At 33.9% G+C, this 16,797-nt stretch overlaps 1 protein-coding gene across 2 annotated transcripts in view; it reads right to left on the minus strand.

The window, feature by feature from the left end:
- Nucleotides 1-16,797, minus strand: part of LRRC69 (leucine rich repeat containing 69) — a 96,734-nt gene that overhangs the window by 5,143 nt on the left and 74,794 nt on the right. For both annotated transcript variants that reach the window (XM_024115925.2, XM_007116173.3), the window contains one exon: nt 13,352-13,531. In XM_024115925.2, the coding sequence (XP_023971693.1) occupies nt 13,352-13,531 (180 nt within the window). The remainder of the gene's footprint in view (nt 1-13,351; nt 13,532-16,797) is intronic.

Below are 16,797 nucleotides of genomic sequence, written 5' to 3' on the forward strand. Positions count from 1 at the left end.
TTTGCAGTATAGTCTGAAGTCAGGGAGCCTGATTCCTTCAGCTCCGTTTTTCTTTCTCAAGATTGCTTTGGCTATTCAGGGTCTTTTTTGTTTCCATAAAAATTGTGAATTTTTTTTTTATCTAGTTCTGTGAAAAATGCCATTGGTAGTTTGATAGGGATTGCACTGAATCTGTAGAATGCTTGGGTAGTGTAGTCATTTTCACAATGTTGATTCTTCCAATCCAAGAACATGGTATATCTCTCCATCTGTTTGTATCATCTTTAATTTATTTCATCAGCATCTTATAATTTTCTGCATACACGTGTTTTGCCTCCTTAGGTAGGTTTATTCCCAGATATTTTATTCTTTTTGTTGCAATGGTAAATGGGAGTGTTTCCTTAATTTCTCTTTCAGATTTTCAGATTTTTCATCATTAGTGTATAGGAGTGCATGAGATTTCTGTGCAGTAATTTTGTATCCTGCTACTTTATCAAATTCATTGATTAGTCCTAGTACTTTTCTGGTAGCATCTTTAGGAATCTCTGCGTATAGTACCATGTCATCTGCAAACAGTGACAGTTTTACTTCCTTTTTTCTGATTTGGATTCCTTTTATTTCTTTTTCTTCTTCTCTTATTGCCATGGCTAAAACTTCCAAAACTATGTGGACTAATAACGGTGAGAGTGGGCAACCTTGTCTTGCTCCTGATCTTAGGGGAAATGGTTAGTTTTTCACCATTGAAAGTGATGTTGGCTGGGAACATATTTTACCAAAGGCCATTATCAGCTTTGTATTGAATAGGAAACTTTGTATGTGATTATTCTCTAACTTAATAATTACTATTGCTGATACAATATCTCTCATGGCTATTAATTGTTTCCTGGAAATTTTACTGAGAAAAATGGACTCATCATAATTCCTTGGTAACATAGTTTTCCATCTAGAGTCATCAAACTCAATAATGTTATATGAGAAAAGAATGTCTCTAATACCTTATCTCTTGATACCCATTTAAGTTTCTATTTCCATTTGTGGCATCATCTCCAGTATGACATATATTTCTACCAGTATAAAAGATGTCCATTTGAAATAAGCTTTTACAAAGGTATTACAACACACACTCTTATAGTAGACATGTCTTCACAAACCTCAATTAATAAAACCTCACAACTCTGTCAAAGATAATTACTGCTTTGGTCAATGTTTACAATTAGAAACTGCAACACTAAAAGATCCTTTCTGTCAAGCCAAAGTCAGAGAAGAGGCAAAGGAGTTGATCTATGATTAGACATGCTTTTATATCTTTTTACCAAAAGCTTTAAAATGTGAAATGCTATATAAAGTCTAATTTTCACTCTTTACTCTTTACAGTGAAATGCATTATTTCCTGAAACAAATAAACATATGATTATAATCCTCTTGCTATTTTATGGAAAAGTCTTGTGCTTTAAGTTTGAATATGCACGTTTACTAAGTTTTATGTTTGTTGAATGGTGGAATTGAGAGACATTTTAAAAATATGCCTAAGTGATAATCACTACCATATTTTAAACTTAGAGAAATCAGAAATTATCAAAATATATGTTTATATCATACAGTATAAAGTAAAGCTTTGGATAAGGTTTCAATATTACATGAAGCACAAGGACTAGGAAAGAAGAGATAGATGGTTTCCTGTTTTCTCAAAAAAAGTTATAATGGTAGGCAGGATAAAGGCTCCCCAAAGATGTCTAGGTCCTGTGACTACATATGTTACCTTACATGGAAAAAGTTAATCACACTTTGCAGGTGTGATTGACATAAGGATTTTTTTTTTTTAACTTAAGGATCTTGAGATTGGGAGGTTATCCTTAATTATCCAGCTGGACCCATTTTTATCACAAGGATCATTAAAAGTGGAAGAGAGAGGCAGAAGAGAAGGTCCAAGGGATGGGGTCTGAGAAGAACTAGATCTGCCAAAGCTGGCTTTGGGGATGGAGGAAGGAGACCATGAGCCAAGGAATGTGGGTAGCCTCTAAAAGCTGGAAAGAGTAAGAAAATGGATTATCCCCTGGAGTCTCCAGAAAGGAATGTAGCCCTGTTGACACTTTGATTTTAGCTCAATAAGACTCATATTGGACTTCTGGCCTACTAAACTATAAGATAATAAATTTTGTTGTTAAGACTCCAAGATTATAGAAATTTGTTACAGCAGCAATAGAAAACTAATATTAGCATCATGTTCCAAATTAGCAGGACCAAGAAAGGCATGACTATGAGAGCCCCTCTCCCCATTATGGAATCAAGGCACTCTGGAGCTAGAAGAGACTTTGGTCTAATCACTTCATTGTCCAGATGAGGAAACTGGTCCAGATATAATGAGAAGTAAGGTGACTTACCTTAGACCTCATAGTTCGAGGCAGAGATATGACTAGAATATAATTTCACTAAATTCTAGATCATTTTCAGTCACAGTATGCTTCCCAGCTTCTTTCACCAATGTAGTGCTGGCTTCCTGCTGATTTTCCAGTTATTAATAATGTTGCCCACCTTCACTCTCAAAAGCCTCTTGGCTTAGATGATACATTATATATGGTCATTCCACCCTTAGGGTAGTTTGGACTGTAGTAAGGGCAGAAACCAGAAAGAAAATCCTGCTCATGTTCCACCCACCCATCCAGCTATGCAGCATTCACTCCACTACAGAGTGATCCTGCTCTTCATCACCATCTTGGCATAATCAGTGTCCTTTGAATTTCACGTGGGAGGTTCAAACATTTTGGTTATGCACAGCTTCAGATAAATGTGCTGCAGTGAATACAACTTAAGATTCTTTGGCAGAAAAAAAAAAATCATGTATACTGAATACAACTGTTAACTCTACCTAGCAGTTTAGGAACAAAAGGGAGAGTTCCTTAAAGGGAAAGGGGAATTCAGTGAATTCCCATGGAAGTAGAAGCAATCAAGAGACAGTGTGCGAGATCATTTATACTCTAATTGTTTTGCTGTTTTCTGAATAAAATGATAAGAATCATTCATGCCATTTCAATTCTCTGAACAATAAATACACATTATTTTCATGATTGTTTAGAATTAGAAATGTGATGCCTTCTGATCCTCTAAGTGTCCAATTTACATTAAATTAACTAATGATTGCATGTTTTAAGACCTACATTTATTTTCACAGTTGACTGGTTGAAATGATCAGTTTCATAAATGAATGTCAGTGGTATATAAACAGTAATAACTTTTTATTGCAAAGTAAGATTTTGCTCTGTAAGTAGTGAGTAAAATTATTAAATGTAATCTTATGTTTCATTACTGACAGCTTGTCATAAAAAAGGAACTAAGGCTGCAATTTTTCATTTATTTTCATAAAGTAGATCAGCTTTTACACTCATTTGTAGTGAAACCTACTCAATCTAATCTCTTTTGAATGAAGTTTTAATTACATTACATCATTCAATACAGGGCTGAGAGTTCATGTTCCATACTGTTCCCTCCCTAAACTTTTCAAGTTTAAAGGAATCTAGGGAAATGTTATGTTCAACTAGTGTAACTATGTGAAATGAAAATATCAAATGCATATATTGGTCACTGGATCACTTAAGTATTTGGAAAGAATTTTATGAGACTATTTAGTAACCTCTAAGTCACTGGTTCAATTATGAACCAAGTTGGTAGCAACTAAAAAGGATTAATTTTTGTTGCTCTTTTGAAGCATTATATCATTAGTAGTTAATACTTAAATATCAATTACATTGAAATTATTGACAATTCTGTAATTGCTAAGGACTAACTGAATGGCAAGGGCTATAACATTTAAAAAAGACAAAAGCATCTGAATGAATTATGGTAAAAGTTAATATTTGAGATTGTGTAAAAATTTTCATCAACTATTTCCAATCCTCTTCTCACTAATTCATAAGATAAGCATGGCATAATTTCACATTCACCTGAATAGAAGCAATTACAATTGGATATTTGGTTGTTTCTAGACTTTTATATCAAGAACGAAGGCCCATTTGTCATCGTGTCTCCCTTCGTCAACTGTGCCCTCAGATAACAAACCCATCAGAGACAGAACATTCTGTAAAGCACAACAGGGTAACTAGATGTTGGCATTATCAAATTGGGTTCTTCCTTCATGCTAAACTCTAAAGGTTAGCATCCTGAAAAGATAGTAAAAAGCTGAATGTTTTTTTAACAGAAAGGGAGGCTTCTAGGCAAACTAGTCTTTGTATACTCTCCCTTTACTTAAATAGAAAAATATCATAAAATCCTAAATGTATGTAAAAGCAACTTTTTAATAAAACAGTTAATCTGATTATCATCAATATGTATTTTGTGTATGTTCTCACTCTAGAAACAGGGAACTAAACAACTCCATTAAAATAATGTTTCACAGAAACAGATGCACAGACATGGAGAACAGACTTGTGGTTGCCAAGGGGGGTGGGGTGAAGGATAGACTGGCAGTTTGGGATTAGCAGATGTAAACTATTATATATAGAATGAATAAACAACAAGATCCTACTGTACACCATAGGGAACTATATTAAATATCCTGTGATAAACCATAACGGAAAATAATATGAAAAAGAAAAAAGAAATATACATATATATATATATAAAACTGACTCACTTTACTGTACAGAAGAAATTAACACAGTATTGCAAATCAACTATAGTTCAATAAAATAAGTTAATTAATTAAAAATAATTAAAAATAATGTTTTGATTGCCAAGCATCTAGTAATATATATTCCAATCTAAATTTTTATTCAATTGTTAGCCATTTTTAAATATCCTTACATTTATTTAGCATAATTTATAAATTCATACTATACACTTATTCTAATTGTAATTCCATTGTCATGGAATTACATGACACATTTTTTCACTACATATACTTACTGTTACTTGTTTAACTTTTTCAATTATTTTAAAGGTTAGAATCAGTGATTGTTTCACAGCAATTTTCCTTTACAAAATTTTCTTCTCACCAATTTTCCGACACTTCCATGTACTCTGCCTGTCAACTTATCTAGAAATATAACTCTATATTTTGAGCTATTTTCTCTTTGTACACTGAAGATATTATGTTATCTTTTTTCTGGAATCTGCTTTCAGTTCATTGTCATTTATTTGTACGTGATCTATTTTCTTAAAAGTTTACCTTTAGCTCTAAATAGCTTCCCTTTGATAGTGTACACTTTTACCAAAATGTGTCTAGGTATGGATTTATTCTTATTCTACTTGGCACTCAATGTGCTTTTTCAATGTGAGGGATCATGTCTTTCTTCAATATTTTAATATTTTATTCCATTAATAAGAATTTACACCCAGGTCTCTGTTTCTTTTTTTTTTAATTGAAGTGTAGTTGATTTACAATGTTGTGTTAGTTTCAGGTATACAGCAAAGTGATTCAGTTATACAAACATAAATGTCCATCTTTTCAGATTCTTTTCCCTTATAGGTTATTACAAAATATTGAGTAAATTTCCCTGTGTTATATAGTAGGTCCTTGTTGGTTATCTATTTTATATAGAGTAGTGTGTATATGTTAATCCCGAGCTCCTTATTTATCCCTCCCCTCATCCCCTATCCGCTTTGGAAATGATAAATTTGTTTTCTATGTCTGTGGGTCTGTTTCTGTTTTGTATATAAGTTCATTTGTATAACTGTTTTTTAGATCCACATATAAGCAATATCACATGATATTTGTCTTTCTCTGGCTTTAATTGAAGTGTAGTTGATTTACAATGTTGTGTTAGTTTCAGGTATACAGCAAAGTGATTCAGTTATACAAACATAAATGTCCATCTTTTCAGATTCTTTTCCCTTATAGGTTATTACAAAATATTGAGTAAATTTCCCTGTGTTATATAGTAGGTCCTTGTTGGTTATCTATTTTATATAGAGTAGTGTGTATATGTTAATCCCGAGCTCCTTATTTATCCCTCCCCTCATCCCCTATCCGCTTTGGAAATGATAAATTTGTTTTCTATGTCTGTGGGTCTGTTTCTGTTTTGTATATAAGTTCATTTGTATAATTGTTTTTTAGATCCACATATAAGCAATATCACATGATATTTGTCTTTCTCTGGCTTACTTCACTTAGTATGATAATCTCTAGGTCAATCCATGTTGCTACAAATGGCATTATTGCATTTTTTATGGCTGAGTAATATTCCATTGTATGAACATACCACATCTTCTTTATTCATTCATCTGTCGATGGATATTTAGGTTGCTTCCATGTCTTGGCTATTGTTAATAGTACTGCAATAGACGCAAAAATACTCAACAAAATACTAGCAAACTGAATCCAACAATACATTAAAAGGATCCTACACCATGATCAAGTGGGATTTATCCCCAGGATGCAAGGATTTTTCAACATCTGCAAATCAGTCAGTGTGATATATCACCTTAACAAATTGAAGAATAAAAAACATTTGATCATCTCAATAGATGCCGAAAAAGCTTTTGATAGAATTCAACATCCATTTATGATTAAAAAAATACTCTCAAGAAAGTGAGCATAGAGAGAACATAATAAAGTCCATATATGACAAACCCACAGCTAGCATCATATTCAACGGTGAAAAGCTGAAAACATGTCATCTAAGATCAGGAACAAGACAAGGATGTCCACTCTCACCACTTTTATTTGACATAGCTTTGGAAGTTCTAGCCATGGCAATCAGAGAAGAAAAAGAAATAAAAGGAATCCAAATTGGCAAACAAAAAGTAAAACCATCACTATTTGCAGATGACATGATACTATACATAGAAAATCCTAAAGATGCTACCAGAAAACTACTAGAGCTCATCAATGAATTCGGTAAAGTTGCAGGATACAAAATTAATACACAGAAATCTCCTGCATTCCTATACACTAACAATGAAAGATCAGAAATAAAATTAGAGGAAACAATCCCATTTACCATTGCATCAAATAGAATAAAATACCTAGGCATAAACCTACCTAAGGAAGCAAAAGATCTAAACTCCAGAAACTATAACACACTGATGAAAGAAATCGAAGATGACACAAACAGATGGAAATATATACCATGTTCTTGGATTGGAAGAATCAATATTGTCAAAATGACCATTGTATACAAGGCAATGTACAGATTCAATGCAATCCCCATCAAATCACCAATGGCATTTTTTATGGAACTAGAACAAAATTTTTTTAATTTGTATGGAAACACAAAAGACCCTGAATAGCAAAAGCAATCTTGATAAAGAAAAATGGAACAGGAGGATTCAGGTTTCCTGACTTCAGACTATACTACAAAGCTACAGTAATCAAAACAGTATGGTACTGGCACAAAAACAGAAATATAGGTCAATGGAACAGGACAAAAAGCCCAGAGATAAACCCACACACCTATGGTCAATTACTCTATGACAAAGGAGGCAAGAATACACAATGGAGAAAAGACAGCCTCTTCAATAAGTGGTGCTGGGAAAACTGGACAGCTGCATGTAAAAGAATGAAATTAGAACATTCCCTAATACCACACACAAAAATAAACTCAAAATGTATTAAAGACCTAAATGTAAGACCAGATGATATAAAACTCCTAGATGAAAACACAGGAAAAACACTCTGACAAAAATCACAGCAATATCTTTTTGGATACTTCTCCTAGAGTAACTGAAATAAAAACAAAAAATAAACAAATGGGATCTAATTAAACTTAAAAGCTTTTGCACAACAAAGGAAACCATAAACAAAATGAAAAGACAACCTACAGAATCTTTTGGGTTTTTTTAACCATTATGTTTTTAACTCATGCTATATTCTTATGCCATTGTGTTGCAGTTTTTATAATGCACACAGACACATTTAATTGATTAAAATGTATTCTTATTTTCCTTTTAATTTTTAAAATGAAATTATGTAGATACCAAATCTCTTTATTCTCCTATACTTTCTTCCATCTTTATTGTTTCTTCAGTGATGACTAATGTTAAGCTGTGCACACACTTGTATGTGTGTGTGAGTGTGTGTGGGTGAAATCCTGAAGGAAAATTTTTCCATTTATCTGGGCTGAATACCAGTCATTCTATGTTCCACTCCACAAGTCAAGAGAAGAAAAGCCTCATATCTCTTTCACATGATAGTGTTTTAAACATAAGGAGGCAGCTGTTTGAATAATTGTATTGATATCACCATCAATCAATGAATTTATTTACACTTTCTCTTATGGTTCAAAATAAAAATGTGCATGCAATCTACAGTGCAGCAAAAAGTGACCTAAAGGTGGTATCAGGAGGTGTAAACTAAAGTTGTACTTCTGTTATTTCATAGATTTGAAATTTGTGAAGAAACTACTTAACTAACTTAGTTGCCTCACCTGTGAATGGAGACAATGAAAACTAAGTCACAAAGTTAATAAAGAGGACAAGGACTCACATTACTCAAATGTCACATTCTCAGGGAAGTTTCCCTTAAGCCTCCTGCTATAGGCTGAACGTTTGTGTCCCCTACAAAATTCCTATATTGAAATTGTCATGACTCATGTATTAGGAGGTGGGGCTTTGGATCCAGCAGAAGAAAAAGTGAAAATAATCCTATTTCTTGCATATCTGTCTTTGATAGCTTTAATATTTGTGGGCACTCTACCTGGTTTTGCCCCTCCCCCACTGATTGCATTTTCTTATTCTCCTTTCCTGACTCCTGCTTCTGCCCACCCTTTAAATACTGTTGTCCTCAAGGGTTCTGTCCTTCTGGCCTTCTCACTTCACTGTGTAAATTTCCTCAGGCAATCTTCATTCCCATGGCTTCAAGTGTCACATTTACATAAACAATCTTTTAATCCACATCACCAGCTCCAACCTTTCTTTGTCAAAAAACAAACAAACAAAGCCTCATCTTGCTACTCCACTGCTTCGACAACTATAAGTAGCTGAATTGTATCCTCCTCAAAATTCATATGTTGTAGTCCTAACCCCCAGTACTTCGAAATGTGACTGTGCTTGGATATAGTCTTTAAAATGGCAATTAAGTTAAGATGATGTCATTAAGGTGGGCCCTAATTCAATATGACTGCTGTACTTACAAGAAGAGGAAATTTGGACACACATTTGTAGAGGAGGAAGACAATATGAAGACACAGGGAGAAGACAGCCATCAACAAGCCAAGGAGAGAGACCACAGAAGAAACCAAGCCTTCTGACACCTTGGTCTTGAACTTCTAGCTTCCAGAATTGTAAGAAAATTAATTTCTATTGTTTAAGCTACTCAGTCTATGGTACTTTGTTATGAGAGCTGTAACAAGCTAATATAGTAGTTTTTGAAATTAAGTTCAAACTTTACATACAAGAACCATCCTGATCTCATACCTCTCTCTGACCTCATCTCCCATACTTCACACTCAGTGAGTTCCCTGTACTCACTGTACAATTTATTTGCACAATATTACCTTTGAACAGGCAGTTCCTGCACCTAAAATGCCTGTCCACTGGTTCTTTATCTATTCTGATGCCTCCCTATCATTCAAAGCACATTTACAAGCAATGCCTATTAAAATAATTTTAATGTGTATTAGGTATTCTCCAAGTACCAAGCACAATCACTGTGCTAGGACTCAGGGATACACCAGAGAATGTTCCCATTTAATTGAGATTCCTTCTTCTCATGCACCCTGTGCACACCTCTATCACAATACCTATCACAAGAATATAATCATTCTTTCTTGTCTAAAGGTATTGATTTTTTAAAATACCCTTATTAAGTAGCTACTATGTACTACCTTTATTAAGCACCTACTGTACTAAGCACTATCTACCTCGTGTCTCACTCACAACAGCCCTGTGAGAGAGGTACTATTTTTATCCCAATTTTAGAGATGAAAACTTAGCTTCAAAGAGGAAATTAAGGTGACACAGGAGGTAAATGGTAGGGCTGGTCATCAAGCCCAATTTGTCAGATTTCAATTACCTTACTATATCACTTCTCCTAGGAATATGTAAGTTCCTGGAGGGCCAGAGCTATTATAACATTGCAATTACTCTACTTGATATGAGACTAGCAGCTTATCAGATGATTTTGACTGGGAATCTATCAGAGCAAGAACATCTTTCCCAAGAAAGATATTCATTGGGAAAAAATGAACATGGCAAGTCGTTAAAGGTGTTCATGTCATAGCCAGTGAAATGTAGAGTGTTTTGGAAACTTTTGACAAATAATATGACATGTGTTATACTCATTAGTGTAATAATCTACTCCAGAATGTAGATTGGAATATAACAATCTATTCCAGATGGTGATGTGGATAATTCACAGATAGGTTACATAAGCAATCAAGATTACAGATGTATTCCCATCTTGAGAACCAACATACATTTCAATTTTCATTTTTCCACTGATGGTCTCTTTTTTCTCTTGGTGTTTAATGTCCATCTGGTTTGACTTTTAAATTTCTCCTCAACCATTATTTCACCTTGACATTATCCCTCATTGGCAACAACTCTGCCAGATTTTTCTCTACAATACATTTGATGTAACATATTAATAACCTCATAGAACACGGGAGCTGGTATTAAAATCCAGTTCTTGGGCTTCCCTCGTAGTGCAGTGGATAAGAATCTGCCTGCCAATGCAGGGGACATGGGTTTGATCCCTGGTCTGGGAAGATCCAACATGTCACGGAGCAACTAAGCCCATGCGCCACAACTACTGAGCCTGCACTCTAGAGCACATGAGCCACAACTACTGAGCCCGCACATCACAACTACTGAAGCCTCCGTGCCTAGAGCCCACACTCTGCAACAAGAGAAGCCACCACAATGAGAAGCCTGTGCACTGCAATGAAGACTAGCCACCACTCGCCACAACTAGTAAAAGCCCATGTGCAGCAATGAAGACCCAACACAGCCAAAAATAAATAAGTAAAAGAAAAATAAAAGAAAACAATTTAAAAATCCAGTTCTTGTGATTCATCAGTCATTCTTAGAAATAAAATATGTACCAAGCACTCTGCTAAGCTCTCTCTATATAATGGGTGCCCATTCTAACCACTCCTATTCAACCTAGTACTTGAAATCCTAACCAGAACAGTCAGGCTAAAAAATAAAATAAAAGTCATCCAAACAGAAAAAAAAGAAGTAAAACTGTCTTTGTTTGCAGATGATATGATCTTATATATAGGAAATCCTAAAGACTCCTCCAAAAAACTGTTAGAACTAATCAACAAATACAGTAAAGTTGCAGGATACAAAATCAACATACAGAAAATTGTTGCATTTCCATACACTAACAACAAAATATATGAAAAATAAAGAAAACAGTCCCATTCACAATAGCATCAAAAACAATAAAGTTCTTGGAATAAATCTGAAGAGTAAAAATATCTGTACATGGAAAACTACAAGACTTTGGAGAAAGAAATTGAAGGAGACACAAACAAATGGAAAGATATCCCATGTTCGTGGATCAGAAGAATTAATATTGTCAAAATGTCCATATTATCAAAAGCTGTCTATACATTCAATGCAATCCATATCAAAATTCCAAAGACATTTTTCAAAATTTCCAATGATATTTTCAAAAATAGAAAATATAATCCTAAAATTTATATGGAGCCACAAAAGGCCCCAAATAGCCAAAGCAATCCTGAGAAAGAAGAACAAAGCTGGACATATCATACTTCCTGACTTCAAACTATACTACAAAGTTACAGTAATCAAAACAGTACAGTACTGGCATAAAAATAGACACATAGACCCCTGGAACAAAATTGAGAGCCCATAAATAAACCCCTGCATATAAGGTCAACTAATATTTGACAAGGGAGCCAAGAATACACAATGAAGAAAGGATACTCTCTTCAATAAATGGGTTGGGAAAATTGGATAACTACATGCAGAAGAATGAAATCAGAGCCTTATCTTACACCATTCACAAAAAAGAATTTGAAATGAATTAGAGGCTCAAATTTAAGGACTGAAACCGTAAAAGTCCTAGATGAAAACATAGGGGAAATAACTCCTTGACATTGGTCTCAGCAGTGATTTCCTGGATATGACAGCAAAAGTACGAGCAAAAGAAGCAAACATAAATAAGCAGGATTAAGCCATACTACAAAGTCTCTGCACAGCAAAAGAAACTCAACAAAATTAAAAGGTAACCAATGGAATGGGAGAAAGTATTTGCAAATTATATACTTAACAAGGGGTTAATATCAAAATATAATAAGAACTCACACAACTCATTAGCAACAAATCTAACAACCCAATTTAAAAATAGGCAGAGGAACTGAATAGACATTTCTCCAAAGAAGATATACAAATGGACAACAGGTATGTGAAAAGGTATGCAATATCACTAATCATCACGGAAATGCAAATCCAAACCATGATGAGGTATCACTTCATGCCAGCTAGAATGGCTATCATCAAAAAGACAGGAGATAACAAGTGTTGACAAGGATGGAGAAAAGGGAACCCTAGTGCACTGTTGGTGGAAATGCAAATTTGTACAGCTACTATGGAAAACAGTATGCAGGTCCCACAAAAAATTAAATATAGAACTACCATATGATCCAGCAATCTCAGTTCTTAATACATATCCAAAGAAACTGAAATCGGGATTTAGTAGACATATCTTCACTCTCATGTTCACTGCAGTATTACTCACAATAGCTAAGATATAGAAACAACCTAAGTGTCTGTTAACAGATGAATGGATAAAGAATATGTGGTATATATATATATATATATATATATATATAAAACAATTGAATATTATTCAGCCAAGGAAAATAAAGAAACCCTGCTATTTATGACAACTTGGATGGACGTTGAGGGAATTATACTAAGTGAAATAAATCAGACAGAGAAAGATAAACACTGCGCAATAACATATATGTGGAATCTAAAAAAGACAAACTTAGAGAAATAGTAAAGTGGTAGTTACCAGGGGTTGAGGGCTGGGGGAAATGGAGATACTGGTCAAACTGTACAAACTTCCAGTTATAAGATAACAAGTTAGAGGATCTAATATACAACATGATGATTATGGCTAATAATACTGTATCACATATTTGAACATTGCCAAGAAAGTAGATCTTAAATGTCCTCATCACAAAAAAGAAATGATATCTATATGACAGGATGGAGATAGTAGCTGATTCTATGGTGGTAATCATTTTGCATTTATAAATGTATCAAAGCAACACATTGTACACCTTAAACTTACACAATATTATCTGTCAATTATATCTCAATAAAGCTGGAAAAAAAACCCATTATATCATCATAGAGGTCAATTCTTAGATACAAATGAAGTTAGTACTGGTCGACTTAGATAAGGACAAAGAATAAGAGGAGGTCTTATGCTCATATTCACACAAAAAACACCATTTACCTTTGATGGAGGAAAAAACTCAACACATTCCAGCCATATGGTTAAAAAGGACTTTCCACATATTGCACATTTTCTTCCCTGAGAGATTATGTTCCTGACCTGTGGGTACCATTCTATGGCTTGCATTAGGAAAGGATTTTTTTCTGCTAGCTGATTCATTATAAATCTTGATGTTATTTCCTAGATTAAAAAAGAATATGGTTCCTCAGATTATTCTCAAAATAACTGGTTTATGTTACATTGATTCCCATTTCACTAATTTATATTTTTGGCTTATTCCTCACAGTTTCTGTTAAATTAGTTTTCTATAGTATATATAATGAATTATATTGTCAATGACTGACATTGTAAGTTTAGTGTTCAACATTATATGAAAAGGAAGTTACTTCCATTGTAATATCTCTATGTCTCTGACATACAGGAATTCAAGTTACAATAAATTTACATTATTAGATAAAGTTTAGGTTCAAATTTTGTACCTCTCATTACAATAGGCAAGGACAGTACAAATATTCAGACTGGACCCAAAAACTGAGTCTGTCATATTTACTAAGCTCTAAACCCTTACTACTTAAACTGTAGATCATGGATCACTAGAATCTGCATCACCTAGAATCTTATTAGGAATGCAGACTTAGTTGCACTTCAAACCTACTGAACCAGAATCTGCAGTTTAACAAGGTTCCCTGGGTATTTTGTATGTATGTTAAAGTTTGAGAAGCGCTGGACTAAGTTATCTACTGCATTGAGTACCTGAATTGAGACAGACTGGTAAAAAGTACTGATTTCTATTACCCAAATCTCTGAATTCAGTATGTATTAAACCTATCCATATAAATATTTCCAGATACTTCACTTTAGATAAAAATAATATTATAATATTAAATAATAAAAGGGGTGGTGCAGATGGTCATGATGACCATCAACATCATCAGCTTAAAGTTATATATATATATATATATATATAATACATAACTATATCTTCACTGACCAAGCAAACAAAATAAACATTTGATTTACTCCATTAAGTGCCCCTCATTGTTTGTGCCAATAGCATGAAGTTCTGTGTAAATGTTACAAAAACACTGCATGAATTTTAATAGTGTATAAGACTTTTATCCTGACCAAAGTGAAAGATTTCCCAGTGGTAGTAAGGTAGTCCACATCAGGTTCTGATAGGAATCTTTGGAAATACATACATACATACATACATACATACATATTGGGTTGGCCAAACAGCTCATTTGGTTTTTTCTGTAAGATGGCTCTAGTAGTGCTTAGTTGTCCTTAACTTCATTCAAAAGAGTTTTGTTAGATTGTATTGTGACAGCTGTCATATCAGCGTGCATTTAAAATAAAACTTACCAAAATTGGTGAGTTTTTGTGGAGCCATTTTAATACTGAAGATGCAAGAAAAAAAGCAACATTTTCGGCATATAATGCTTTATTATTTCAAGAAAGGTAAAAATGCAACTGAAATGCAAAAAAAGATTTGTGCAGTGTATGGTGAAGGTGCTGTGATTGATCGAACATGTCAAAATTGGTTTGTGAAGTTTCGTGCTGGAGATTTCTCGCTGGACGATGTTCCACGGTCAGGTAGACCAACTGAAGTTGATAGCAATCAAATCGAGACATTAATTGAGAACAATCAATGTTAAGCCATACGGGAGATAGCCGACATACTCAAAATATCCAAATCAAGCGTTGAAAATCATTTGCACCAGCTTGGTGATGTTAATTGCTTTGATGTTTGGGTTCCACATAAGCTAAGTGAAAAAAACCTTCTTGACCATATTTCCGCATGTGATTCTCTACTTAAACGTAACAAAAACATTCCATTTTTAAAACAAATTGTGACAGGCAATGAAAAATGGATACTGTACAATAATGTGGAATGGAAGAGATCACGGTGCAAGTGAAATGAACCACCACCAACCACACAAAAAGCCAGTCTTCATCCAAAGAAGGTGATGTTTTGTATATGGTGGGATTGGAAGGGAGTTTCAAGAAAACCAAAGTATTAATACCAACAAGTACTTCTCCCAATTAGACCAAATGAAAGCAGCACTCAATGAAAAGGTCTGGAATTAGTCAACAGAAAACACATAATCTTCCATCAGGATAATGCAAGACCACATGTTTCTTTGATGACCAGGAAAAAACTGTTGTAGCTTGGCTGGGAAGTTCTGATTAATCCGCTATATTCACCAGACATTGCGCCTTCAGATTTCCATTTATTTCAGTCTTTACAAAATAGTCTTAATGGAAAAAATTTCAATTCCCTGGAAGACTGTAAAAGGCACCTGGAACAGTTCTTTGCTCAAAAAGATAAAAAATTTTGGAAAGATGGAATTAGGAAGTTGCCTAAAAAATGGCAGAAAGTAGTGGAACAAAATGGTGAATACATTGTTCAATAAAGTTCTTGGTGAAAATGAAAAATGTGTCTTTTATTTTTACTTGAAAACCAAAGGAACTTTTTGGCCAACACAATACATACATACATAATCTTTCACTCATCTATCCCAATTAAAATCTTTTAAATAATAACAAAATCCTATAAATTCTTGTGTCCCTGTCCCTTATTTCTCTATCCGTTCCACTTAATAAACATCTGGGAAAGGTGCCATTATACAAAAATAGCCCTGAGCATTGGTTCCTAACTGCCTGATTCTTCAACAGCATAACCTCCTACACACTTCAGCTTATTCTTGGGGATGGTTACATAATGAGGTCATCCTTTCTGAAAGAATTACCCTTTCACACTAATATTACAGGACTCCTAAATAAGATGTTTATTATCACTCCTCTCTAACTACTTACACAAAGCATAGATTGTGATTCTGAATGAACCACTGATTTTAGAGGTAAGTTTTAGCTACCAGAATTCAATGGCTAGTCTCACTATAAAGCCGCAGAAAACTAATAGACAAGAATTCACACCCCAAAATAGTAGGTGGTAGAATTTGCTGAAGTACATGGGACGAATAAATAGGTCATAATTCATACAGTTCACTTTTTCCATTTATGATTTCTGGAACCAAACATGTTTGTCGCACTCAGTATGTCTCTTGACAACTCTTACATTACCCATTATTTATATCCTTCTCCTACTTGCTGCCAATGTGTTGCTGAGGAAGAATAACATATATCATTGAAATATAAAATTACTTGAAAATACAAGTGTATATAAAATAAGATACTTTTGGCATGACCAATAGTAAATTTCAGGAAAACTCGTAAAGATACATGTAATGCAGTTTTTGAGAATACACAACTTAATGATGGCCTAATCTTGGCGTTATTTAAAAGTCAAGAAATCTTCTATGACAAATAAATTGTTCCTTTTAAATAGTTTATATGCTATTCTGTTAGAATATTTGTTAGCTAACTATATGTAGGTCAGAGATTATTTCTATGTTTAAACCATCATAGATTAAAATTAGTTT

Source organism: Physeter macrocephalus, chromosome 15, assembly GCF_002837175.3.
Source record: "Physeter macrocephalus isolate SW-GA chromosome 15, ASM283717v5, whole genome shotgun sequence".
NCBI classification, from domain to species: Eukaryota; Metazoa; Chordata; class Mammalia; order Artiodactyla; family Physeteridae; genus Physeter; species Physeter macrocephalus.